This window comes from Trichomycterus rosablanca, chromosome 15 (assembly GCF_030014385.1).
Source record: "Trichomycterus rosablanca isolate fTriRos1 chromosome 15, fTriRos1.hap1, whole genome shotgun sequence".
NCBI lineage: Eukaryota > Metazoa > Chordata > Actinopteri > Siluriformes > Trichomycteridae > Trichomycterus > Trichomycterus rosablanca.
The window spans coordinates 3,998,025-4,023,478 of record NC_086002.1 but is presented as its reverse complement, the minus strand read 5'-3'; the positions used below and the strand labels follow the sequence as shown (position 1 = coordinate 4,023,478).

Here is a 25,454-nt window from a genome sequence, read left to right as displayed (position 1 = left end):
CAAGCATATAATTTCCTTTAAGTCATTGATTTATTACACCCGTCACTATGCTTTTGTCCATATAGTGTATATTTGGCGATAAGGGGTAGTGAGGTAAGCACAAGGTTCACTTTTTGCACTGCACATTCACTCCACTTCTTAAAATATGACAAAAATGACAGTGCAGCAGTGATTTGCATTAAAACTTTGCTGCTGTGATGATACAACCAGGTTTCATAAAAGTAAACAATGTCTGAAGCAACATGACAATGCAAACAAAAAACAAACAAAACAAATAAGTTAAAAATATATTCCACACAATTAGCATCGCTCAGAAACAAGCTCTAAGACGGCGCTATTCTGTACTTTTACAGCCATAATAAGGCGAGATGTGGACTCAGACACGTAGAACAGCCCAGTCTAACTTAGCCGATGCAGAAAACAGAAAGCCGTGAGCGTTTACGGCACAAATGCCCGTCGGTCTTCATAAAAACATGCATACAATGTACTATAAGGTAAACGAGGGGAAATGGGGTTGATTATCTGTCTGCACTTCAACACATCCATTCAAAGAGTCCCGAATTCAAATTCAGTGATTAAATTGGCACTCCAGATGGTTCTGGGACCAGAGATTACACAATTCTATAAAAAAGTCCCTCACATGGAATTCCACCCCTTAAAAAAAAACAAAAAAACAAAAAAACAAAAAAACAAAAAAACAAAACAAAAAAAAGAGTTATCAGACTGAAATGTTAGTCCTATTGTTCTGTGTGAACGCGCAATGACGCGCTCGTCAGCGTGATGAGCGTGCAGTTCTGACCACTGTGAGAAGTCAGGCTCTAAAATTCCGTACTGCATTTAAAGGTGTGCATACTGTCGTTAGGTATATCAGGGTGCGATGTGTAGCTGGGGTGGGGTGGGGTGGGGTGGTGGACGGAGTAAAGCAGAGGTACGTTGTTTAAAAAGGTGTGTAGTCTGGAGGGTACATGATGGGCAGCCAGTTCTCAGTGTAGGTGGCACAGTGCATCCATCCCAGAGATTTCATCAACTGCAGCACAGACAAAAAGTCAGTCAGTACTATTTATTTATTTATTAGGATTTTAACGTCATGTTTTACACTTTGGTTACATTCATGACAGAAACGGTAGTTACTCATTACACAAGATTCATCAATTCAAGTCTTTAACATCAAACACAGTCTTGGACAATTTTGTATCTCCAATTTACCTCACTTGAATGTTTTTGGAAGCCCACGCAGACACAGGAGGAACATGCAAACTCCACACAGAAAAGACCTGGACCTCTCCACCTAGTAATTGAAACCAGGGCCTTCTTGCTGTGAGGTGACAGTGCTACCCACTGAGCCACCGTGCCGCCCCAGTTAGGACTTAAGAACCAAACAGTCACCTGAACAAGTATTTTAAAAACACTACTGAAGGGATTGAGTGCACATGGAAATAGTGAATAACACATGCGCTTCATTTTGGGTTCCAGTTCTTTTTAAGTGCGGTAAACTAAATTATAAACGTAATGATTTGACCATTTTAATTGTGAAACTTCATATTTTTTTTCTTTTAGCTGCTCCCATATATTTATGGGTCGCCACAGTGGATATCAGACCTGGTGGACCATTTGCAGAACTACAAAGACACCAACACAGCAGCGTGTTGTAGAAGTATAGCAGGTGCAGCAATGTTGTTGGGATTTTTAAACACCTCGGTGTCAATTCTGGAGAATCGGAGGAGAATATTTTTGCTCAAACAAAAACTTTAAAGCAAACAGAGTCCTGTGATCAGAAAGTGTCCACTGATTAAATAAAATCTGAGGAAGATTGACAACTGTCCACCTACCACCTGTGCTTAACTAGGTACGTGTTGCTAATAAAGAGGCCGGACAGTTTAAACTGTATTTCAAAATCTCAACAACATTGCTGCACCTACTACACCTATATCAGAAGAGCACACACTGCTATTTTACCATTTTAATGTCAGTGCAGGGCTGAGAATGCGAACTGGGGTAGTACTGGGCTACAATCAGTAACTGTATACCCCTAAAGTTTACTGGTATGATGGGTGTATCTTTAAAAAACAATCTCCAGTGTTGATAAATTTCCAATCATGGTTATTATGCACTTTAATATAATATCAGTATTCTTCTTATTATTTTATAGACAGAGACTAACAGGACAAAGCAGAAATGTCTTACCTGGATGCAGTTTTTCCAGTTCTCTTTGTTAGGTTTGTCCTCTACAGTTTTGGAAGCGTATTTTAGGGCTCGTCCGTACATCTTATTAGCTAGAGCATGTTTGTAGGAAAACGTCAGGACCTGCGAAGACAGACGAAGGTTTCAGTGGATACGCAGCTGCAGTACCTCGTCAGTGTTAGGGCTTGAACCAGGAACCTTCTGATTAATAGGCCTGTAGCCTAACCGCTGAGCTACCACTGCCCAGTACCGATGACCATTAAAGCACCTAATCTATAATAAATGTGCTGCTTTAGCCGGATATCTTCTGTGGAACCTGGAGTTTGGGTGTATTACGCTAGCCCACAACCACTGTTACAGTCAACCACCCATCAACGGACGTGACTGGTTACGTCTGGGTGGGGGTGGGACACCCAGTGTTTCCCAGAAATCAAGTAATGGGACATCCCGTCTAACATGTGCAGCCACAACAATTGCTAACAGGTGTAAAAAAAAAAAAAAAAAAAAAAAATGATTATACAAAGGAATTTATATGCTTCCAGCTTTGCAGCAACAGTTTAGGGAAGATTCTTTCCTGTTCCATCATGGCTGTGCCCCCGTGAAAGCACAAAGCGAGCTCTGTAAAGCCTTCTCTTGACGTTTTAGTACATCTAATCATGACAACACTCCACAAACTTCACAGTTCTACACCGTCCCTGTCGCATCTTTTGTGGGAAGTGCAGCAGGCATCAAGTAATGAATTAGTAAATATTTACAAAAATCATTAATACCTCGATTGTGTGTTTTTTTTTAAAAGTAATATCTGTAAAAATAGGTTCACAACTCACAGCTTTCTGTTTTATATGCAATTACTTTTTCAGGTATTAGGTTTGTACATACGGGACCGAAACCGCCTCGATAAGCTGAGAACACGCACAGTAAAAACGTGAGCGGCGTACCTTGGAGTCGGTGAGCTCGGTCCACTTCTGCACCTCCCAGAAAGTGTCGGTCAGTGCCTTCGCCACGCCTTGAGGGTCTTCTTCAGAGCTGCTTACCTCGCTTGCGCTTGCCCCCTCCTGATCTGGAGGCTGCATTAGCTGATCAGCCAGAGCACAACCTTTCCTGCAAAGAGCGTCCAGCAGCGAGGACTTCTGCTTCTCCATATCACTGCAACAAAACACACTCCATTAGCTCTCCTCAACCGAAATACCTTACGACCTATATTAGCTTCGCTTAGTGTAATCGTAGTAGGGCCATGGTGGCACAGTGGGTAACACTGTCGCCTCACAGTGAGAATGGTCTGGGTTCAAATCCTCGGACAGGCGGACGGAGTCCTTTCTGTGTAGAGTTGGCATGTTGTGTGTGTGTGTGTGTGTGTGTGTGTGGAGACCTGTCCGGGGTGTTTCCTGCCTTTCGCCCTATGAATCAAATCAGTGTGACCCTGACCAGGATAAAGCATTAGTAAAAATCTAAATGAATGAATAAATGGACGTAGTATGTTAACTGGACTTCTGATATTGTTTCATCTGCTTTATCAGGTACTCAAGAGTAACAAAATGTACAATATTAAGCTAGCTCGTACCCCGCAGTACCCCGTCAGTGTTAGGGCTTGAACCAGGAACCTTCTGATTACTAGGCCTGTAGCCTAACCGCTGAGCTACCACTGCCCAGTACCGATGACCATTAAAGTATCTAATCTTACGTCTGAGTGGTGATGGGACACCCAGTGTTTCCCAGAAATCAAGTAATGGGACATCCCGTCTAACATTTATCCTGTGTCGTACCTCTTTATGGTTGCTGCGTCTGGACGAGGGTCTGTTTTCATGGTGAGATAGATGGCCAGAGCAGTCTGGTCGATGTGAGAGATAACGATGTCGGCTGCTGCCACGATGTCACTCAGTCGCTTTAACCGTTCCTGCAGAGGAAACGAAACAGCGAGAGCATTGTCATGTACGCAAAATAAAATAACTAAGCCACAGAGCTCACATACACTTAAACAATCTCTTAACCTCCAGGTCCAACTTAGTACTTGCTTTTCTTTAATAGTCACCTAAGCAGATCTGGTCCGTATACCAGATATAGACGTTGCACTGTTTTTACACTGGATGCCCTTCCTCGACGCAACCCTCCTATTTCTATCCAGTCTTCTATTTGGGACCGGCACCGAGAGAGCACCGACAGGGGGCACCTCCCAATGGCTTGGCTGTTTCGGCCATCCCCTCCCCCCTTTGGACATTAGCCAATCATGTTATTGCAAAAGATTTGAATCCTGGTCCCCAGATCTCTGCAGAAGTGGGTTAATGTACCGATCATGTAAATACATCTAATTAAACTTATGATACTTTCATGTAAGTCCAAGAAAACATAAAAATTTTATATTTCTGGAAAGAAAGAATAAATAAAACAAATAAAGATCAAAGAGTGCTCAGGTGGCAGAGTGGTAAAACACACTAGCCCACCAGTGTTGAGATCTCAAGTCGGGTGCTGATCAATGGACAGACGGATGAAAGGAAATTTAGGAAGTTAGCTTGCAGCAGCTTAAATTGAGAGCAGCTCTCCCCTTGAGTTTGTTTCTTTAATTCTTAACACCATGCCAGCTGATATGGCTATTATCATGGCTGAATAATAGATTCAGTCTTTAAACATCAGAGTAGGGGGTCGATTTGCTTTTGTTACTTGTGTGTATAGTGCTTTCAAGTGAGGGTGTAGAGTTTAATTGTTTTTTCATAACTTAAATTGCGTTTTAAGTGCTAGTGCTTAAGCAGTTTTGAGATTAATAAAGATCTATCTGTCTGTCTGTCTATTTCCTAGTAGTTGTTTGTATGGTAAACAAGTGAGACCAAGTGAGAGAGCGACTATACCTTCTCTGAATCAAGCTGATGTAGCCTTTGGACATGAAGAGGAAGATAATTCGCAAAGTTCTCCTTCAGCTCATCATATAAAGTGTTGTTATCCAATCTGTGAAAGAACAAAGTCAGAGGTGACACTCTGAGAGAAATAAAGATGCAAAGTAAACAATCAGTGCTGTTAGTCCTGGACTAACTTTGTCATCCACTGGATCTTCAAGTCTCGCAGGGCTTCAGAAAACTCCTCCTTCACATCCTTTTCCTTCTCGCCATCCTTCTCCCGCTCCTTCCCTCCGTTCTTTGATTTGTTGGGGGCCGAGATCAGGTGATAGACGATCGGCACGATGTCCTAAATGAGAGACACAAAACGGGCGTGTTAAAGAAGCGTCGTCTCAACGTTAGAACCCATTGTTCTACAGCTACAGTGGCAAAATGCTTTCAAACGTGATGACAGCTGCCTTACAAATGACTAAATATATCAACAGGTTTACTGTAACATACTATGCTGGCATGACACACGGTCAGGGTGAGATGTTTGGGTGTGATTTAATTAGCTTCTGTGCTTCTTACTGAAAGATTGCAGAATATAACCTGATCTTCCATTGCAACAAATTCCACACTTCTACCAAATGCTTATCTTATTTATTCATTTAATTACTCTGTACGTCAGTTCATTTAAAGATTTATTCTGAATATTGTAGGTATAGAACTCAAGCCCATCCAGTACCTTTTTAAATTTTCCTTGGCGTTTGGCTGAGGCTTGGCCCTGGTGGTCAGAATAACACACAATGAGGGAAGAAAGCACACAAACAGACACCTGAAACTTTCTGAAACAGACTCCTTTTATCTATTCTGCCATCCTTAACGTAGCATTCTGCTGAGAACTGTCTGTAATGGTCTACGATGCTACCGCTAATGTACCAGTACAGTTAGCTGCTCGCTGAAAGCCGCATGTGCTTACAAAAAAATAAACATCATAAAGCAAGCTTGCATGTCAAAACATTCAATATGTCCAGTTACAGGTCATTCGACTGTGTATTGAAAGTCTTTGCTCCTATTTCATCAAGACTTGAGCTTTTTTTCATCAAGACTAAGAGATTTTATTCTCAAACACTATAGTTTTATTCTTGAAATACTGCAATTTTATTCTTAAAATATTACGAGAGCATTTAACGGTGGCTCAGACGTGATTGCGTCTGAGGGCGGGCGGGAAGCCACAGGGATTTCAGCCTATGCTGACAGTGAATAACAGAGAGCAGTGCGTGACTCTCCGTACGCAATACTGATCTCTGTGCGAACATGCCTTGTGCAGGTGAAAAGAAGCGGTTGGCATTTACACACGTGTTGAAGGGGGTGCGTGTTGAACTTGGCCTTACCGGACAAGGATTGTTGATGCCACGTAATTCAATATGAACTTATTCTGTTTATAGCCTGACAGAACCAAGCGAGTGCCAACGCATCATGCAAAACAAAGACAGAGATAAAGCTTTCAACGGTGCCAGATGCATGATGGGTACTACTCAAAGGAGGCACAGCCACTAGAGTAAAGGAGACTGATAGAAATAGGGCTACTCACTGCTTTTTTGCCGTACTCGCTCTTGGGCACGACCAGGGAGCCGGTCATGTAGCACCCTGGACCTGTACCTTTAGGGATCCTACAGGAGAAGAAAAAAATCAAACAAAAAGCATTTTTTAATGAACATTTATAAGAAATATAAAAACTGCTAACAATTTTAGTATAGAAGTGCTACGTTCTCTCCAAACACTGACAATACTGAAATACTAGATTCATTAAAATTCTAAAAGACAAAAGCACACTTAATTCTGATCAGGGTCACAGTGTGTCTGGTACCTTCCTTGACCTAACAGCCTGGAATGCCCTGTACAGAGCATTAATCCATCACAGGGTTTCAGCCATCCCGGGCCTGGGACCAGCACTAAGGGTGCACTGATGTATTTCCCCCCCTAATATCTAGGTCTAGTACAATCATGCACCTTCTGTATTTATGAGCCATTACGCCACATGAGCTTACCATTAAATCCACTATATTTGGACACCTGATTGTAAACAAAACCTCTGTGATCTTTTCAGCTAGAACAACAGCCACTCGCCTGAGAAGGCTTCTCATAAGACTTTGTCTGTGAGAATCTGTGCCTGTTTAGTCAAAAGATGACAGCATGTGTATGGCCGGACACTGATGTGGGTCAAGAAAGCCTCAATTGATGATTCAGGGGTCAGGGCTCTGTGCAGGCCACTGGAGTTTCTTTAAACCAAGCTTTTCTTAACGTCATAATAAAGCTTTATGAAAATGTTAAGCATGACGATAATGAAGACGCCAACAATTAACCTCGTTTATGTAATTCTGTAATAATTAAGACAGGCTTTACAGTCCCTCAAATTAAACAAACACTATAAACGACTCACTTGTCATCTGGCAGGGAGGTTATGTAGAACGGCTGTGTGCTCCCCGGAGCGAGGGTCAGCGAGTTCACCTTCTTCTTAGCCAGCATGGCTCCACGGTGTGTCTCGTACATGTCCAGGCTCAACGTGTTAGAGAGGCGATGGGAGACTACAAACGGTAAATCTTTCAATCGCTCCAGCTCACTCTGCTGCTCATGCCGAACCTGAAGCCGGATGGTGTAGTCGCCTTTCTCCAGCTTCAGAGAGTACTGGTGGGGTCAAAGAAAGAGGGATTTTTTTATTTTTTTCAAAATATTAAGATTTTATTCTCTAAATATTACAACTTTATCCTTTTTTTTTTTTTTTTTTTTTTTTTTTTACAGTGGCACAGATGTGATTGGCTGTGTCTGAGGGTGGGCTCATAACTGCAGCACGACTGGGTTTAGAAGGTATTTTAAAAAATCTATAAATTATGACCAAATAGTTGGATCATGCAGATTTACAGTGGATATGAAAAGTCTACACAACCCAGGCTGAAATGGAGGGTTTTTGTGATCAGATGAATTATTTCAGATTTATTTTCACCTTTATTGTGCCTGAAATCATTTAAATGGTAAAAATAAAAATTTAAAAGTTAAATAATGTGGTTGCTTAATTGTTCACACCCTCTCGTTGCATTCAGAATAAACCAATCATATTGGGGCCGCTCAGGTGGCGCAGCGGTAAAGTACGCTAGTTGGTTTCGAATACATCGGATGGAATCTCAGCTCTGCCTTCCGACTGGGCTGGGCGGCAGCATGAACAACGATTGGCTGTTGTTCATAGGGGTAAAAAGTCGGATCATAGGTCCTCATAACTGGTGCGACTGCGGCCCCTGCTGGCTGACCGATGGCGCCTGCACAGGGCTGAGGAATAATGCTGATGGGGGTGTGGCCCTCCGTACACAGTGCCCGTCAAGTGTATGAACTCGACTCGTGCGGGTGAAAAATGCAGTCTGTACTGACTATGTCAGTTGGGAGGCGTCCTCAGTCAGCGGTGAAGGGTCGAACCAGTATAGAGGACGCATTGTTGGGGGGAAACAGTGGGGAAATTATTTTTTAAAAATTAATAAAAAAAATAGAAAAACTTAAATAATGTGGTTGGTTAATTGTTCACACCCTCTCGTTGCATTCAGAATGTAGCAATCATACTCAGATTCATATTTGGCCATCAATTAAAGTGACTAAAGACGTCAGCAGTGTCCATCTGATACACATATTTCTGCTGCACTGTTTTATGCCGTTCCGATCATCTTTACCTGGTGAGGATAAGCGTCTCCAGAGCCCATGAGCCTCTTGTTCTGGTCAAAGAGGAGCCAAAGCTGACTGTCAAATTCTGACTCGTACAGCAGCTCACACAGGATGGGACAGCTCGGTGTTACCTCTCCAATTTTAGGCTAGAAAACAAGAACGTATTCATCAATGCTTTTGTACACACATACACACGCACATTAAAAACTCTCTGATGGAACACATGCATCAGTCCCAGCTTGTTTGAGTGTGTTGCAGGAATCAAATTCTAAACGTGTTTATATTGACAAAATACAATAGTCAGTAAAACTGGAAATCTTTTCTTTACTTTTGTCAGTTTTAAAGATTCAAAAAAATCAACCAATCACAGGTTCTGGTTTTTACTACATTCAACTAAACATCCAAACCTTTTCCATAAGACAGTGTTTGTATATATAATTTATAATATAAACCTTATAGAATAGAATGAGTAGAACGCCTTTACTTGTCATACATATATATATATATATAGACGTGTACAGTACAATGAAATTCTTTCTGGAGTCGAGAGGGTTAAGGGTCTCGCTCAAGGGCCCAACAGTGGCAGCATAGCAGAGCCAGGATTCAAACTCTTAAACTTTCAATTGATAGCCCAAAGGTCTACCTACTAGGCTACCACTGTCCCTGTACCACTGTACCACTGTCCATATCAATTTGTGTGTTGTATAAACCATAAAGATGTGAATGTGCACCTGATGAAAGCTGTATGCGAGGACAATTTCATAAAGCTGACGGCTGTTGGGCAAGATGTCTCTAGTGCCAAGCGCTTTTATTTTGGAATTGACCGGCCTGTAGGAAAGAGGACACAAAGAAATAATGTCACCAAAAATTGTTCAGATTAAGTCAATGTCAACTGTTATTAAGTGACTCTTCTATCAGACAGCTACCAACATACCAACCTGTGAGAAAAAGGGCTAGCACATGCTTTGTTATGACACAAAGTTTCCTTCATTGAAATGCAGCTATTTAGGGTGGCACGATGGTGCAGCGTGTAGCGCTGTCGCCTTACAGCAAGAAGGACCCGAGATTGATTCCCCAGCCGAGTCCTTTCTGTGTGGAGTTTGCATGTTCTCCCTGTGGGTTGCCTCCGGTTGCTCCGGTTTCCTCCCACAAGTCCAGACATGCAGTCATTTAAACTGGAGCTACCACAAATTACTGCAAGTGTGAACGTGTGTGTGCACACCCTGTGATGGACTGAAAACGTGTTCAGAGTGTTTCCGACCTTTCGCCCACTTAATCCTACACACTGTGACCCTGACCAGGATACAGCAGTAGTAAAACAATAATTGAAAGCAGCAGATCAGTGCACTTGGGGAACGATGCTGGTGTTAACTGTCTGATAGATGTCACAAAGATTGTCTAAGATAGTCCTGTTACCTGAGGGGCTGTACCCAGTTCTTCAGAGTGATGGCTGGAGAGACTTCCTCATATTTAAGAGGTGATGAGACTTCAAAGCTTGATATGCCTTCAGAAGCAAGCTGCCAAAAACAACGCACATTATAACCTCCAGGAAGTCCCACAAAAGACAAGTCATACAGGCACACGGCACAACCAGAAGAAGCCCTTCAAAAACAAACCAATCAGTTATATAAATCAATGCTGTGGTTGATACTTACGATATGAAGAGGAGACGGAGACGTCTGCAGTCCATGAAAAGAAATGCTGTAGTCTATAACAACGTCACCGAGACTGGCCCACCAGCGGGCGATGCACATCTCTACAGTCCGACCAGGCTGTGAAAGGTGCACAGTAATAAGAAGTAAACATTTTGGAAAAGCTACTGTTTGCAAAACAATACAGCATCAAACTCCAGAATTTGGGCGATCCAAGTATTCTTTTAACAGGAAATCTGGGAATATTAGTTACATTTATTCATCGTCTCCATTACTGCTGTTTAATATTGGTCAGGGTGGTTCAGATTCATTGGACAAAGGGCAGGAAACACCTGCCAGTCCATCACACGACAGACAGACACAGACACACACACACAGACACACACACTTAGAGCACTTTTAGAAGCACCAATTGACCTGACTGCATGTCCAGGCTTGTATAAGTGAGAGCTTTAATGTGTCATGAGCCGGAAAAAAATGGGTCGCAGAGAAAAATAATAATAATTAAATACACTTGTATGCAAACAAATCATAGACAAAATGTGATAAGCTTAATCTTTATAAATAAATAAATAACTGTCAGTGTTATGCTACTTTTGAAATGTTTTTACTAGGGCTGTCAAACGATTAAAATTTTTAATCGCGATTAATCTCAGAATTTCATGTAGTTAATCGCGATTAATCGCATTAAAAAAAATCTGTGTAAATGTTATAGAAAAGAAGGATTTTTAAGTGAAATGTTACAATTAAAATGGTGAACACATTTTATGCTAAATGTACTGATGTTAAAAACTGCTGGGACAAGAGAAAACTGTAAGGGAGTTTTTGTAACAGACTTTTCTGTGGTTGTATCGTGACAATGGTTTGATCGATCGATCGATCGATCGATCGATAGATAGATAGATAGATAGATAGATAGATAGATAGATAGATAGATAGATAGATAGATAGATAGATAGATAGATAGATAGATAGATAGATAGATAGATAGATAGAACCGAGTCTTTCTTGTTATTTTCATAAAATGAATAACTGTAATGATGCATAAAGTATATTGCTAGTGTAAAAATTGAATAGTAATTAAACTATCAGATTATTAAATAGTAAAGTGACATGTGACAATATTGCACAATTAGGCCAATATAGCCACATATATACAGTACATGCACATATATACCCATATACATACATATTCACTCATGTAAATACCCATATACATACATATTCACATATGCAAATACATACACACATACTCAAGTACACATATGCAAATACATACATACTGTATATACTGTAGTGTGGACGTTTCTACACGAAGTGAGTGTGTTTTGACCCTTTGGGGCTTCCATAGTTCATGGACTAGCGTGCTTGACTCAGCTGTCCGGTATTCGGTACAATAACAGAAGAAGTAATAAAGTGTTTTGCTCCCGACAACTTGTGAATATAGCGTGTATTTATTTCTTTATTATGCAAGTGCATCACTACCACACTGGGTTATATTATTTTAACAAACCGCAAATAAACAACGGTGGCAAGTCCGACATTAAAACGTTGGTTCTACTAGTCAAGTCTCAACATGAACTACAATTTGCGTTAACGGCACTATTTTTTTTAATCGCGTTAAATTGAGATCGCGTTAATGCGTTATTATCGCGTTAACTTCGACAGCCCTAGTTTTTACATGTTGATGATCTGTGTGTTTAGTTAACCTTTGACATTTAATATCGTCTGGATGGATGTCTATACTGACATGACTGAACATGTCGTTCATTGGATAAGAAAGGATAAGAACTGTGTTCTTTGTAATAAACAGTACAAGAACAGATGAGAAGTGTTTTATACCAGCACGGGAAAAGCCTCAGTGAACGAGCCCTTCTCCAGCAGTGAGGAGAACTTGTAGAACTCATGAGCTCTGTAAGCTCTCTGCTTCACCAGGTGCACGGCATGAAGGACGAACTTAGAGGAGACGTCACTGGAGTGAGAGGTTAACGTGATCTCTGAAAGTTACAGGGGGAAAAAAATGAAAGAGACAATGAATCATAACAATGCAGAACTACAAATGATCAATCTATATATGAAATAGGGTCGCCACAGTGGATCTGGGGAACTGAGGAACATAGGGGAAAAGTGCATTAACATAAAATACAAAAATAAATAAATAAATAAATAAAAAGGGGGATTTGATTGTCATTTTATGCAATATGTTTTTTCCTTTTTATTGTAAAATGTTGAATTATCAAATGACTTGTGGTAGCTACGTTATAGAGTTGCTTATAAGCAGTTTATATGGCATCTAGGTTGTTTGTTCGACTTAAATTGTGACTCCTGGAACAAATTAGTGACATATGATGGGATATTTCAGTACACGCCCACTTCACCTACCAGCCCAGGAGCTTCCTTGAGGTACGGTGAAGAAGTGCCGTCGTATCTGACCCGGTCTAAAGTGAACGTCTGTGAAAGAGACCTCGTGCTTCTGGTTCTGTGTGACTCTGTGGAAATTAGCGGACATTAGGCGTTAAAAACGCAGCACAAAAGAACAGGGGCGCATGGAAACGTGTCAACGTGTGACTTACTTTGTGGGGATTATGACTGTGATGGGCACTCTGAAGAGAGGACCTGCACTGGGCGCTGAGGTATCGAAAGCACACACCTGATGAGACATTAACATTTAACATCTATAGCATTATACAGACGATTTTATTCTAAATTATAATTTACTTACAATTATGACTGAATACAATCTGAGCATATAAGGATTAAGGGTCTTGCACAGGGGCCCAACAGTGGCAATTTACCAGTGGTAAGGCTTGAACCAGCACTAGTCCAGTACATTTATCTCTATTCCACAAGGTAATTATAATAAAACATATGAGGAATTCTCGTGTATAGAATAAAAGTTTATGAACTATGTGCAGCTATCAATTCCTATCAGAAATACAAAACACTTTTGTTTTTTTTGGCTGCTGTTCCCGTATTTAAGGGTGGCCACAGCGGATCTGGTCCGCATACCAGACTTGGCACAGTTTTTAGGCCAGATGCCCTTCATCGACCGTCCAGCAGAGCAATGATGAGGAATCACTACAGCCCTCTCTCCCCCGGACAGGCCATTTACGTCTGTATAGGCGCCTGGCCGGCTGTTAGCAGAGCTGAGATTCGAACTCGCAAGCTGAAAATGTTAGCACCGGTGGGCTAGCGTGTTTTACCACTGTGCCATCTGACTGCCCTGGGCAACAGGAACAGTTGGCTCTGTGAGATGTGTGTCTGTATAGTGTGATTATGATTCGTAGCAGCGTTATTAGCAGCGGTCACTAACCGATTGTGATTTCTCTCTACTGTGTTCATAATAAAAACCAAGAAGACCTTGTTCAGACAAGCAGTGCTACCTCGGTGTAATGCAGTCCCTCTCGCAGACCCTGTGGGTCAACGCGCACATTAAAATGCCTGCACTGGTTCATCAGCTCCAGATGTGAGGGGCACTGCACCCACGGCGCACTGCACGTGAGCGCCAGGTGCAACTGCAGCGAGATCCGCACCGAGTTCTCTGTGGAGAGAGACGGAAGAGATCAATCACGCACAAGAACAAGCAGACAGAGCGAAAGTAACGTTTTGGCTCTCCGTATGCGATACGACTGAGTGGGAACCCAACGTTGTCAGGTGGTAACAAGTTTGTTTGTTTGTTTATTAGGATTTTAACGTCATGTTTCACACTTTGGTTACATTCATGACAGAAATGGTAGTTACTTGTTACACAAGGTTCATCAGTTCACAAGTTTTAACGTCAAACACAGTCATGGACGATTTTGTGTCTCCAATATACCTCACTTGCACGTCTTTGGACTGTGGGAGGAAACCCACGCAGACACGGGGAGAACATGCAAACTCCACACAGAAAGGACCCGGACCGCCCCACCTGGGGATCGAACCCAGGACCTTCTTGCTGTGAGGCGACAGTGCTACCCACTTAGGCACGGCACGCCCATATGCATTTACATATACATTATGAGTCAAAAAAATGGACGTCTGTAACTTTGTTCATAATTTTGGCAAATGTTCAGCAAATTTAAAAAGTTATTTACAAAACAGATAAATGATGTTAAATTTGGTCATTAACTGACACTGACCATCAGTGTTTTAAGCCACTGGCTGCCTGAATGTCCCTGATAATCCTTGAAGCATCTATTTATCTGTATATCTATTTGAAACGGTAGTTACTCATTACACAAGATTCATCAGTTCACAAGTTTTAACATTTTGTATCTCCATTTCACTTCACTTGCACGTCTTTGGACTGTGGGAGGAAACCGGAGCTCCCGGAAAAAAAACAACGCAGACACGGGGAGAACATGCAAACTCCACACAGAAAGGACCTGGACCGGCCCACCTGGGGATCGAACCCAGGACCTTCTGCCGGTGATATGAGGTAGCCATAAATAGGACACGTGTCGAAGAGAGCGTGCAGTGATCCGACTTGATCAGATCGGAGATGTTTAGTTCCGATTAGAAATGCACTAAGAGAAGCGATCCTAACCCGTGTTTTCCGGAAAGACGGGCTCAACGCCCACTCCGTGATCAGAAGGAGTGGACACCTGAACAGCGTCCCTGAGGTAGATACCCCGCTGATTCCCTACGGTAACCGCGAAGCCCAGACTGTCCGTGGGGGAGGAGGCATGCTGCATGAGGTAGTCGAACGCCCTTTCCACCTAGAAAAACAAACGAAAAAACAACAGGTTGGTTCTTGTCCTCTGGCGCGCACGCACACACGCACACACACAAAGACAGCGCTGACGTACCTGAATGATGCCGTGACCCTGTGCAAACACTTCAATGTCGTCCACTTTCTGAGCCGAGTTTTCCAAAGCGCGTCTCACAGCCGCGACTGTGGGTCGCAACCCATTCTGCTTTAAACCTGCGCGCGCGCACACACACAGTTCATTTATTCGAACGCCTTACCGCAATCGTATTAGAAAATGTCAGCAAATAACTCCTGTAATACACTGTGTCACAATCAGTCAATCAACAACATGGTGCAATGTTTTGTTCTGATATTAAATTCCATTAGGCTGCTGGCTGTTTTAGATAGTAATCCCACTTTTACTAACCCTGGTATCACTTGTTGTCACTTCGTAGCTCTTTAACATTTATTTATATATTTAATATGGTTTGGTTACATTCATGACAAAACAGGTAGTTACTCATTAATCAAGATTCATTAGTTTAAGTTTAATATCAAACACAGTCATGGACAATTTTGCATCTCCAGTTCACCTCACTTGCACGTCTTTGTACTGTGCGAGGAAACCGGAGCTCCCAGAGGAAACCCACACAGACACGGGGAGAACATGCAAACTCCACACAGAAAGGACCCGGACCGCCCCACCTGGGGATCGAACCCAGGACCTTCTTGCTGTGAGGAGACAGTGCTACCCACCGAGCCACAGAGGATTGTCTACACACTTTACCTGAGATTATCAGTGCGATGCCTCCACATGCGTTGGGTGAGGACATGGAGGTGCCGTTCATCAGCTGTGTACCACGCAGAGTCCAGTTGGGAACAGAAGCGATGGCCCCTCCCGGAGCGCTAATGCTAACACCCAGAGCCCCGTCTGTCGTTGGGCCCCTAGAGGACCAAGTGTACTGGTTAGGAGGCAGCTTCTCTCTCAGTGAATACTCTGCGACCATCATGTCAGGGGTGACGTACGCACCAACGCCTAAAAATAAAAAGCCCAGGAGATAAAACATGAGACACGAAATGAACTTGTTTACGTGCATTATTGTAATATGTAGATGGGACACTCCAGACACCTATAACGCTGCTCGTCGTTCCTCCAGGACAGCCCACGGTGGAGAGGCACGGCCCGTTGTTTCCGGCACTCGATACAAACATGACGTTATGTTTCTGCACAGCCTCGCTGATCACTTCACAGATTCTCCTGACAGGACGGCACACAGAATCACATTCAGTTACATTAAAACGACTCATTTACAACGTTTACGTCGATAACAGAGACACTCCTCCTCGGTCAGGAGGTGAGGTCTGCAGCAGTTAAGAGGCAAATGCAAGTTGGGTAATTGGATATGCCTAGATTACAAAAGAAAATTGAAGGGGATGTGCATAAACAGAATATACAAAAAATAAATAATGACGTTACTAAGTGTACATTGTTTAAAAAAAAATAAAATAAAATAAACCCACACATATGGCTTATTTTTACATTATATGAAAGATTCGCTAAATCAAAAGTACACCATATTGCCAAAAGTATTCATTCGCCTGCCTTCACACGCATATGAACTTGAGTTCATCCTGAAAAACTTGCCATATAAAAGCACTTTGTAGTTCTACAATTACTGACTGTAGTCTATCTGTTTCTCTACATACTTTTTAACCTGTTTTCACTCTGTTCTTCAATGGCCAGGACCCCCCACAGGACCACCACAGAGCAGGTATTATTTAGGTGGTGGATAATTCCCAGCACTGCAGTGACACTGACATTGCGGTGGTGTGTTAGTGTGTGTTGTGCTGGTCCTGTGACACCTGATGAAGGTCTAGAGAGTCGGTCATCTTCTAGCATTTCATCCGTGGTCACAGGACGCTGCCCACAGGGCGGGGTTGATCCACCACCTAAATAATACCTGCTCTGTGGTGGTCCTGTGGGGGGTCCTGACCATTGAAGAACAGGGTGAAAGCAGGTTAAAGAGTATGTAGAGAAACAGACGGACTACAGTCAGTAATTGTAGAACTACAAAGTGCTTCTATGGCAAGTTTTTCAGGATGAACTCAAGTACATATGCGTGTGAAGGCAGGAGAGCGAATACTTTTGGCAATAGTGTATGAAAGCACTCAGAACATTTATATTATGCACGTTATCTTACCCTGAGTTTGGCCAATGCGTCGCCTCCCCATAGCTGTAGTTCACGAGGTCGCATTTGTAGTTGATTACTTCAATCATCTGCAAAAACAGACAAGATCGGAAGGGATATATGATATAAAATCACCAAATCTAAAATAAACATTCCAGTGAAAAGCCATGCAAGAGTTCCACATCATCTGATCCATATCAAGGTACTCAAGGTCTCTGACGCTCATATAGGTTTCTGATGCTCAGCGCTGTAAGACGTGGCGTCATGAGTTCGTACCGCTCTGATGAGGCCTGTTCCTGTCTCCATCGTGCTCAGCCGAGTATCTCCGATTTTCAGCGCCAGGACCTGAGCACCGGGGGCCACGCCGTTTCTTTCTGGCTCCTCTGGGAAGTAACCTGCCGCGATGCTGGCAACGTGAGTCCCATGGGCACCTGCAAAGCCAGGAATACCTAAATGAAAGCTCATTCTACAAAGTTCTGTAGCTTTAAACATTTAAATAAAACAGTTAATACACTGCTCACAAAAATTAGGGGATATTAAGTCAAAGAAAGTTGTTCGATAATGCAAACCAACTTTTATTTCACTGGTGAAAACGCACTATAAAAAAAGCGAGGATCCCACAAGAACTGCTGGACAATCTGATCCTGTTCATGCCCCATCGCTGTCAGTGTGTTTTGGCAGTCTTGGTTGACCATACACCCTACTGAACAGTCAATGTGTGGCACTCTCGTCCAGTTTGACATGCTTCTGTTCACCCCCACCAATATGTCACTCGCAACTCAATCACGATAATCGAGTTTGCATCTCATGTGTATAATCGAACAACTTTTTTTGACTTGTCCTTTGCTTTTCTGATGTTCTTGTTTAATAAAAAAAAATCAAATACTTCTTTTTTTTATCGTTTCATACTCATTTTGAAATATCCCCTAATTTTTGTGAGCAGTATAGATTGAAAAGAAATGAAATTCAGTGTTGTAAAAAAATTTTTAAGGCTTTTTTGTAACGCACAAGTACGATTAAGGGAAAACCTCCAGAAAATCTCAAAATACATGTCGTGTACATTTTTAATTATGCATTCTTGCACTGTTGCATTTGTGCACAGTATATTTACTACCTGCTGCTATATAAACCTTACACTATTGTTTATATATCAATGCATGCTGTATTCTTTCCTCACTTTACATTTACTCAGTACCACATAGTGGCTAATAAAGCACGTCTTTTAGTCCTGTGGTGTCCCTGGTCCTGTCCCTTCACTGTTTGGTGGGATCTGGCGCTTTGCTTTTGGTTTGCCTGCGGCTTTATTGTTGCCCGATCTGCTCTCTTGTTGCACAGGAGCCCACAATGCCTTGGTGTCCAGCATATTATGATGTCATAATTCTGTTTCTTAAGGGAGTATGATTTAACGATTGTTAGATGATTGATTAGTGTTTAACTGAGGAAAGACAATCTCATGCTTGTATGAGTTTTTAAATGAATTGTTCATTCAGTCATTAGAAGGCATCAGTGTGAGATCTGAATTACTGCACACATTCAGTTACACGTATCCTTTCTGTCATGTCCTCACCACCGCTAGTCACAATGCAGAGCGTATTTCCCTCATCGTAGATGTTGATGGAGTAATTCAGCATCTCCGCGTCTCCCAGCGTGGCGTACTCCTGTCTCTCTCTGTAGGAGCTCAGCACCGTACAGGACGCGAGATCTCCACTCTCTGAAGTGTCCACGACCGCCCTGCAGGACGAATAACCCAGCGTCTTTTATCTACGCAACAGTTACCGTCATCGAAAGCATCGTTCTCAATCAAGTCTGGTTCTTACCTCCAGGTGATGCCATCGTGCCAGGACACACAGTCGTACACCGGACCCGGGTCGCTGTACTTCTTCTCCAGTGTGCCTAACAGCTCTGTGTGACACTGCAACTCCTCCTTCTGAAGCTTCTCCGTCTGCTTGAAGACAGATGCAGAATTAGAGGCCGTCTTTGATTAGCTGGACCAGTCAAGGCTGGTTAAAGCTGCACCTTCTTGCCACTGCAACAGTGGCTCTAGTGGCTGCTCATGCCTAGTTCACACTACACGACTTTTGCCCAGATTTTCACTCGGCGACTGGTCGGCACTAGATTTGCCGGCTTGGGAGCAACTCGGCATTTGCTCGGCGATCGAAGCTCGGCTTTCAGTCACTGTGTGTGAACTACCCAACAACTCGACCCGACTGGCTCGGCTACCGGATCGAGATTTCTAGCATGTCAGATATCTCAATCTGAGTTGCACAACTGGCAATGAGTGCGGTGTTGAACAGCCAATGAGAACACAAGATACAGCGTGAGGAGAAACGCAGGGGAGGAGTGAGGCTGTACAGGGGCTTAATACAGTTTATATCATAATACACCAGCACACACACACACACACACACAAGCGTTACAGTATTTCTGACCTGATCGTTCTCTGCAAAACACCAACGCTGCACTGCAAAAATATTTATTAACCTCCAACTCACTATAGAACAATCCAAGCAAAATCCACCAAGATTCATTTGTTTTTTCTCTTTGTTTTTACGCGCACAAACTTTGATCGCTCGCTACTTGTTGACGTGCATGTTTGGACGTGGTGTCATTAAACCCCTCATCACTTCTCACGTTTGTTTTCGTGACAGAACGTAGTTTGGGAGACCAGAGAAGCTCGCCTGCGATTCCAGTTGGTGATAGATGGTGTAGTGTGAAACCCTCCATCACCGATCAGTCGTGTAGTGTGAAATACACACCGACCTGAAAGACTCCCGATTACAAGAGATCCAGTCGTGTAGTGTGAACCGTACAGCGACCCGGCAAATCAGAAAGTCGTGTAGTGTGGACTTGGCATTAAAGAACCAACACAAGTGGGGAAGGAATACAAAGAGCATATCGCTGAACTCCTTCCACGTTATGTAAGAATTCGCCGTCGGTTGGTAACAGAGCAGCAAACGGTGGCTTTTAACATTTTGGAGGGGGCATGAGCTCAGGTAGCAAGGGCGTGGTGCACCGTTGTTTACAGTAGGTTCAGAAATTAAATTATTGTCTCCTTGGCTGTACTTTTAACACATCTGTACCTGTGAGGGGTTTGGGTGAGCCAGGTCAAACTCCTCCGTCCTGCGACTGGCCCCGGCTAGAGCTGCTCTGTGAGCCGGATCCCACATCTTCTCCTTGCGCTCTTTCTAATTAACAGAAGGGCACACGTTAATATAAGACACTTATACACACACACACACACACCTGATTCTGGTTTAGAACATGCTGTTGAAGTTGCACTTCGTCTTTTGTGCACCTACGTTCTTCTAAACGTCCACATGGACCGAGACGTTTAAATAAGGGCTGTCAAACACCATCAAAACTTCACTGGAGTTTAATTTATTCTAAAGTTTCAGTGCTGGAATGCATCTAAATACCTGGTACAGCGTATTGTGGGGCAATAAAATCAGGTAAAATGATCAGAATTTAAGGGCAAATAGAAAAATGCATTAAAACGTGTGAAAGTTTAATAATCTCTCACTCACTATGATCTCAAAAATAAAGTTACCTGTATTCTCTCTTTAAGAGGTTTGGGGAAAAATTCATAGCCGTTCTTGACTCCGATGTGATATTTCCCAGACGGGTTAACCCAGGCAGAAGGGATCTGTAAGAAGAATAGCTAGATGTTTGTAAAACGAAACTGAAACCAGCATGTTAGTCCATATAAAAACGACTACACTGATTCAGTTACAGCGTGAAGTGTAAGGAGAGAAGCTCTGTGTCCGTGTGTGAGGAACAGATGTAGCAGCTGTACAGTAGGAACAAACCTTAAGTGTGCGTCCTGAGAGCCCAATAACTTCCTCATCATTGGGCTCCACTACCGTGGACATGTTGACATCGCCGCTACCGGTCGTATCGATGATGTCCACAATTTTGGGATTCCCCTCTGTGGTGATCTACACGAGTGAAAAAACACCAAACCTGGTTTGAACAAACTTATTAACAAAATCACAAGCAGCAACACAGAGTCACCATTTTGGGGTTTTCTGATTCAGAGGATTCAAGGTGTGAAGCACAAACACCCGTCAATGGAGATCATTTGTATTTACATTTGTGCCAGTTAGCAGACGCTTTTGTCCAAATCGACGTACATTTTTAAGACAAAATACCATGCAAGAAATTAAAGGTTACGGCCCTTGTTTTATTATTTAATTCTGGTTCTTGATTACAGTAAACCTGCTTCAATATAAAGTTGCAATCAGAAATATTCAACCTTTACAACCTTCAGAAGTCTCAGTAAACGTAGAAAGAATAATTACTGATCAATACGAGCAATTTTGAGAATAGATGGTGATACAATATGCGCTATTATTCAACCCCCGCCTCAGTACTTGTTGAACCATCCTGATATTAGAGCTTAGAGCTCATTTAGGTTTGATGGGACCATGTGGCTTGACCAAGTAATTACAGCTTAGTTTGTAAAATCTGACATATAAAGCCATTGGTGACAGAACACAAGCAGAGACCTTTCTGACCTAGGATGGCCACTTCTATAACCCCAAAAAGGTGAACATCAGACCCCAAAAAGGTGGACATCAGACCCCAAAACCCCAAAAAGGTGGACATCAGACCCCAATAAGGTGAACATCAGACCCCAAAACCCCAAAAAGGTGGACATCAGACCCCAAAACCCCAAAAAGGTGGACATCAGACCCCAAAGAGGTGAACATCAGACCCCAAAACCCAAAAAAGATGGACATCAGACCCCAACAAGGTGAACATCAGACCCCAACAAGGTGGACATCAGACCCCAAAAACAAAAGGAGGACATCAGACCTCAAAAACAAAAGGAGGACATCAGACCCCAAAAAGACCCCAAAAAACAGAAACCTTCAAGCGGTAGCTTCCAAAAGATGACAAATACATTGCGCCGGACTGCGGACTGGCAAATGAAAAACCGGTCCATCCGCCCTAAAACCGGACGTGTGGACACCCTATTCTGTCCTCATGAACCGAGGACCACCGCACTTACACATTGCACAAGTAACTGAAACTTCAGAAATGACGAGACTGTGGAGTCGTGTTTTAGAAATCTCTGTTCCTAAGAATGAGCAATGCCTTACATCAAGACTTTCTGACAGGTGGATGAAATCTGACAACAGATGCTTCTATCAGCTGTGTAAGCCAAGATTACACGGCCGCCGTAGCTCTGTAGCTCGTAGGTCATGGTAGTGGACTAACCATTAGGATTATTAGATTGTAGATAGATCAGCACTTTTTAAACCTTTTTACCACCAAAAATCATTTGAACACCTTTTCCTGTACTGATGAAAACATTGAGTTTGTCCAAAACTGACTTCTGGTGGAGCTTTATGGTCATTTTAGGGACAGGCTAAAAGGTTGTGTGTTCGAGTAATGGCCCTTAACCCTTTTGGCTCCAGGGACACTGTACAATGGCTGACCCTGTGCTCTGACCCCAGCTTCCAAACATCTGGGATCTGTGAAAAAGAGTTTAATAGTGCTGTACACGTGTAGATGTTTATATGACAAATAAAGGCCTTCTATTTGCCCTGCATGATTATTATTATTATTATTATTATTATTAGATTCACTTGTTGTTAGAAAGCTTTTTGTAAAACTTACATTTCTGCAGTTATATTCGGCCGGTTGCTGATGTTAGGTGTGTTTTTAAGTGATGCTGCAATTATTTATTAAATTACATGTATTAGCAGCTCACTGGCTTCATAAGGTAAAACCTAGAGAACTTTAATGGCTTTGTTTCAACTTTAAAATAATGTTAATAGTAATACAACCCTGATTGATAAAGTCGCGTCCCAAACCGCACACTACCTACTAAAAAGTATGCCTAAATAGCGCCGTTACAACACTGAAAGTGCACTGATTTAACACACTATTTAGTACACTACGATGTGGTTCTGAACGCAGCCAAAGCCCAATATAAACACAACCTTTTTAAGTGAGTATAAAGAAATTACAGAATAGAAATGATCGGCCCTAACAATTTAGACACATTTATCGCCTGTTACTGGGTTTTGTAAATATATTTGTGATTATTTTTCATGATCTTAACAGAACTAAAGCGTAGCGGCCTGTTCCTTCGCTAAAGCCGCGCTCTCGCGTTACCTGCATGCCGGGCGCCCCGGGGTCCACACCGGTATCAAGGATAGCGATAAGCACGCCTCGTCCATCATATTCGGCAAATTTCTTCAAGAAATTAGCGGCACCGGTCTCTTTTTTGGGGAGCAGCCCGTGAAGGGGAAATGATTCTTCAACAGAGCGAGCAGCCATGACCCGGACAGCGACAATGAAAACAATCCAACAGCAGCAAGCAGCAACAGACACCCGGCGAGGCGGATGAGTTTGCTTAAAGTAACAGTAGCGTTCAAATGGGCTGTGAGGGCGAAATACCAAATATCTCCGTATTCACTATGTAGGTGCCCTACTTTTCATATAAAACAATCATTAGTTAGTGTGCTAAGTGTTCTATTTTAAGCAAATTGAAACTTAACTTACTCTACGACATAAACAAACCGAATTACCATTTTTATCGTGATTTAGACAAAATACTTTTTAATGGTACATAGAGTAGTTTAGTTTATTTTTGTCGTTAAATGAAAATCTAATCTATCGTTATACATGTCCATTATTAATTAAAAATTACCAGTGTCTTAAATCGCATGCTAACAACAAGATTTGCAAGGTCTTATATTTCACATAAATATATTGAATAAATTTTTTTAGTTTACTTACTAATCACGAAACGTTAAAACTTGTTAAAAATGAAATGACAGCAGAAAAGTATTTATACCTGTTTTATTATTAGTCTTTTTTTTTTCAATTATTTCATAAATATACATAATCCACTGGCCTGTTAGTATGGCAAAGGCTGCACAAATCAAAAGGTCAAAATAAAGCTGACGTCAATTGATAAAAATACAACAACAAAAAAACAATATCAACAACAACAACAATAACAGTGATAATAATAATAGGAAGGGACGGTCTCTTTGTGTCTGTGTGGGTTTCCTCCAGGTGCTCCAGGTTTCCTACCACAAGTCTAAAAAACTGCAGTCAGGCCATTTGAAGCTTCTTGAAACTACCCTCTGTGTGTGTGTGTGTGTGTGTGTGTGTGTGTGTGTGTGTGTGTGTGTGTGTGTGTGTCTACTTTGTAATGGACTGGCGACCTTTTCAGAGTATTTTTTGTCTTTTGCCCAGTGAATCAAACACATCACCACTCTGACCAGGATAAAGCGGTGATAAAACAGACAATCAAAAATGTGGGCCTACATAGGCTGTCAATTGTTAATTCACTTGGACAGGAATTCCATTGTGCAGATAATTACCATTCTATTCATGTATTAATAGAATCTAATTTATTACATGTTGTATGGTCAGAATTGTGACAGTGTTTTTGTGTTTGCATGATTTCCTGCATTTAATTCATGTTGCTCCAAAAACAGTGTGTGATTTGAGGCAAAGTGAAAATAAAAATGGTCACCAGCAGATGGCATTAAAATATCAGCTGAAAATCAACATCCACATACTGCTCATCAATTTGGATTAAACAAAATAACCAGTCACCCCAACTGGTCGAGGTGATAAACTATTTTTTGGGTTTGGATGTAACCAGCCATTCCTACATTTAGGATTTTCATAACAGGACAGGTAGTTACCGGTTACACAAGATTCATCAGTTCTCAAGTTTAATGCTGAACACAGTCATGGACAATTTTGTATCTGCAATTCACCTCACTTGCATGTTTTTGTACTGTGGGAGGAAACCGGAGCTCTCAGAGGAAACCCACGCAGACACGGGGAGAACATGCAAACTCCACAGAGAAAGGACCCGGACAGTTTGTGATATAAAACTCCACATTAAACAAATTTAACAATAATGTATTTCAAAATATTCATGTTGATATCAATTGTTATTTGTTATAACTTTTATTCAATGACAACTTAAAACTAAAATTTGCATGTTGTAAATGTAGTACAACCAGAAATGGCTAAAAGAGCAGAAAAAAATCATTCTAGACTTAAATCCTTTTAGATGCAAATTACAGTTTCTCAGGTTTGCTGCAATCGAATTATTTTTAAGACATTTATTTTATTTTTCTAAAGCTATCATTAATGGAATTCTGGGCCAGCAGGTTGTCTTAGTATCAAAATAACTCCGGGTGGTCTGGGTGGAATTTGGTGTAATTGGAATCATATGGGTTTTCTTTAGGTATTGTGGTTTTCTGTA

General features: G+C 42.0%; 1 protein-coding gene across 3 annotated transcripts; it reads right to left on the bottom strand.

The window, feature by feature from the left end:
• Positions 1–172: 172 nt before the first annotated feature.
• Positions 173–23,515, bottom strand: tpp2 (tripeptidyl peptidase 2). Of its 3 annotated transcripts, XM_063009673.1 has the most exons (29): positions 23,333–23,515; positions 21,016–21,144; positions 20,757–20,852; positions 20,290–20,394; positions 19,027–19,151; positions 18,777–18,940; positions 17,486–17,640; positions 17,222–17,298; positions 16,151–16,278; positions 15,808–16,056; positions 15,139–15,254; positions 14,877–15,048; positions 13,732–13,889; positions 12,922–12,998; positions 12,731–12,837; positions 12,191–12,345; positions 10,352–10,468; positions 10,113–10,213; positions 9,428–9,524; positions 8,705–8,842; positions 7,432–7,676; positions 6,583–6,661; positions 5,734–5,772; positions 5,204–5,355; positions 5,022–5,118; positions 3,945–4,075; positions 3,120–3,327; positions 2,185–2,304; positions 173–1,027 (listed from the first exon to the last, which is right to left on the bottom strand). In XM_063009673.1, the coding sequence occupies exons 1-29, from the start codon at positions 23,495–23,497 to the stop codon at positions 938–940; spliced, it is 3,792 nt and encodes a 1,263-aa protein (XP_062865743.1). In that variant the 5' UTR covers positions 23,498–23,515; the 3' UTR covers positions 173–937. The 3 variants fall into 3 exon arrangements, with proteins under 3 accessions (XP_062865743.1, XP_062865744.1, XP_062865745.1); XM_063009674.1 differs by lacking the exon at positions 5,734–5,772; XM_063009675.1 differs by lacking the exons at positions 14,877–15,048; positions 15,139–15,254.
• Between the last annotated feature and the right edge of the window lie 1,939 nt (positions 23,516–25,454).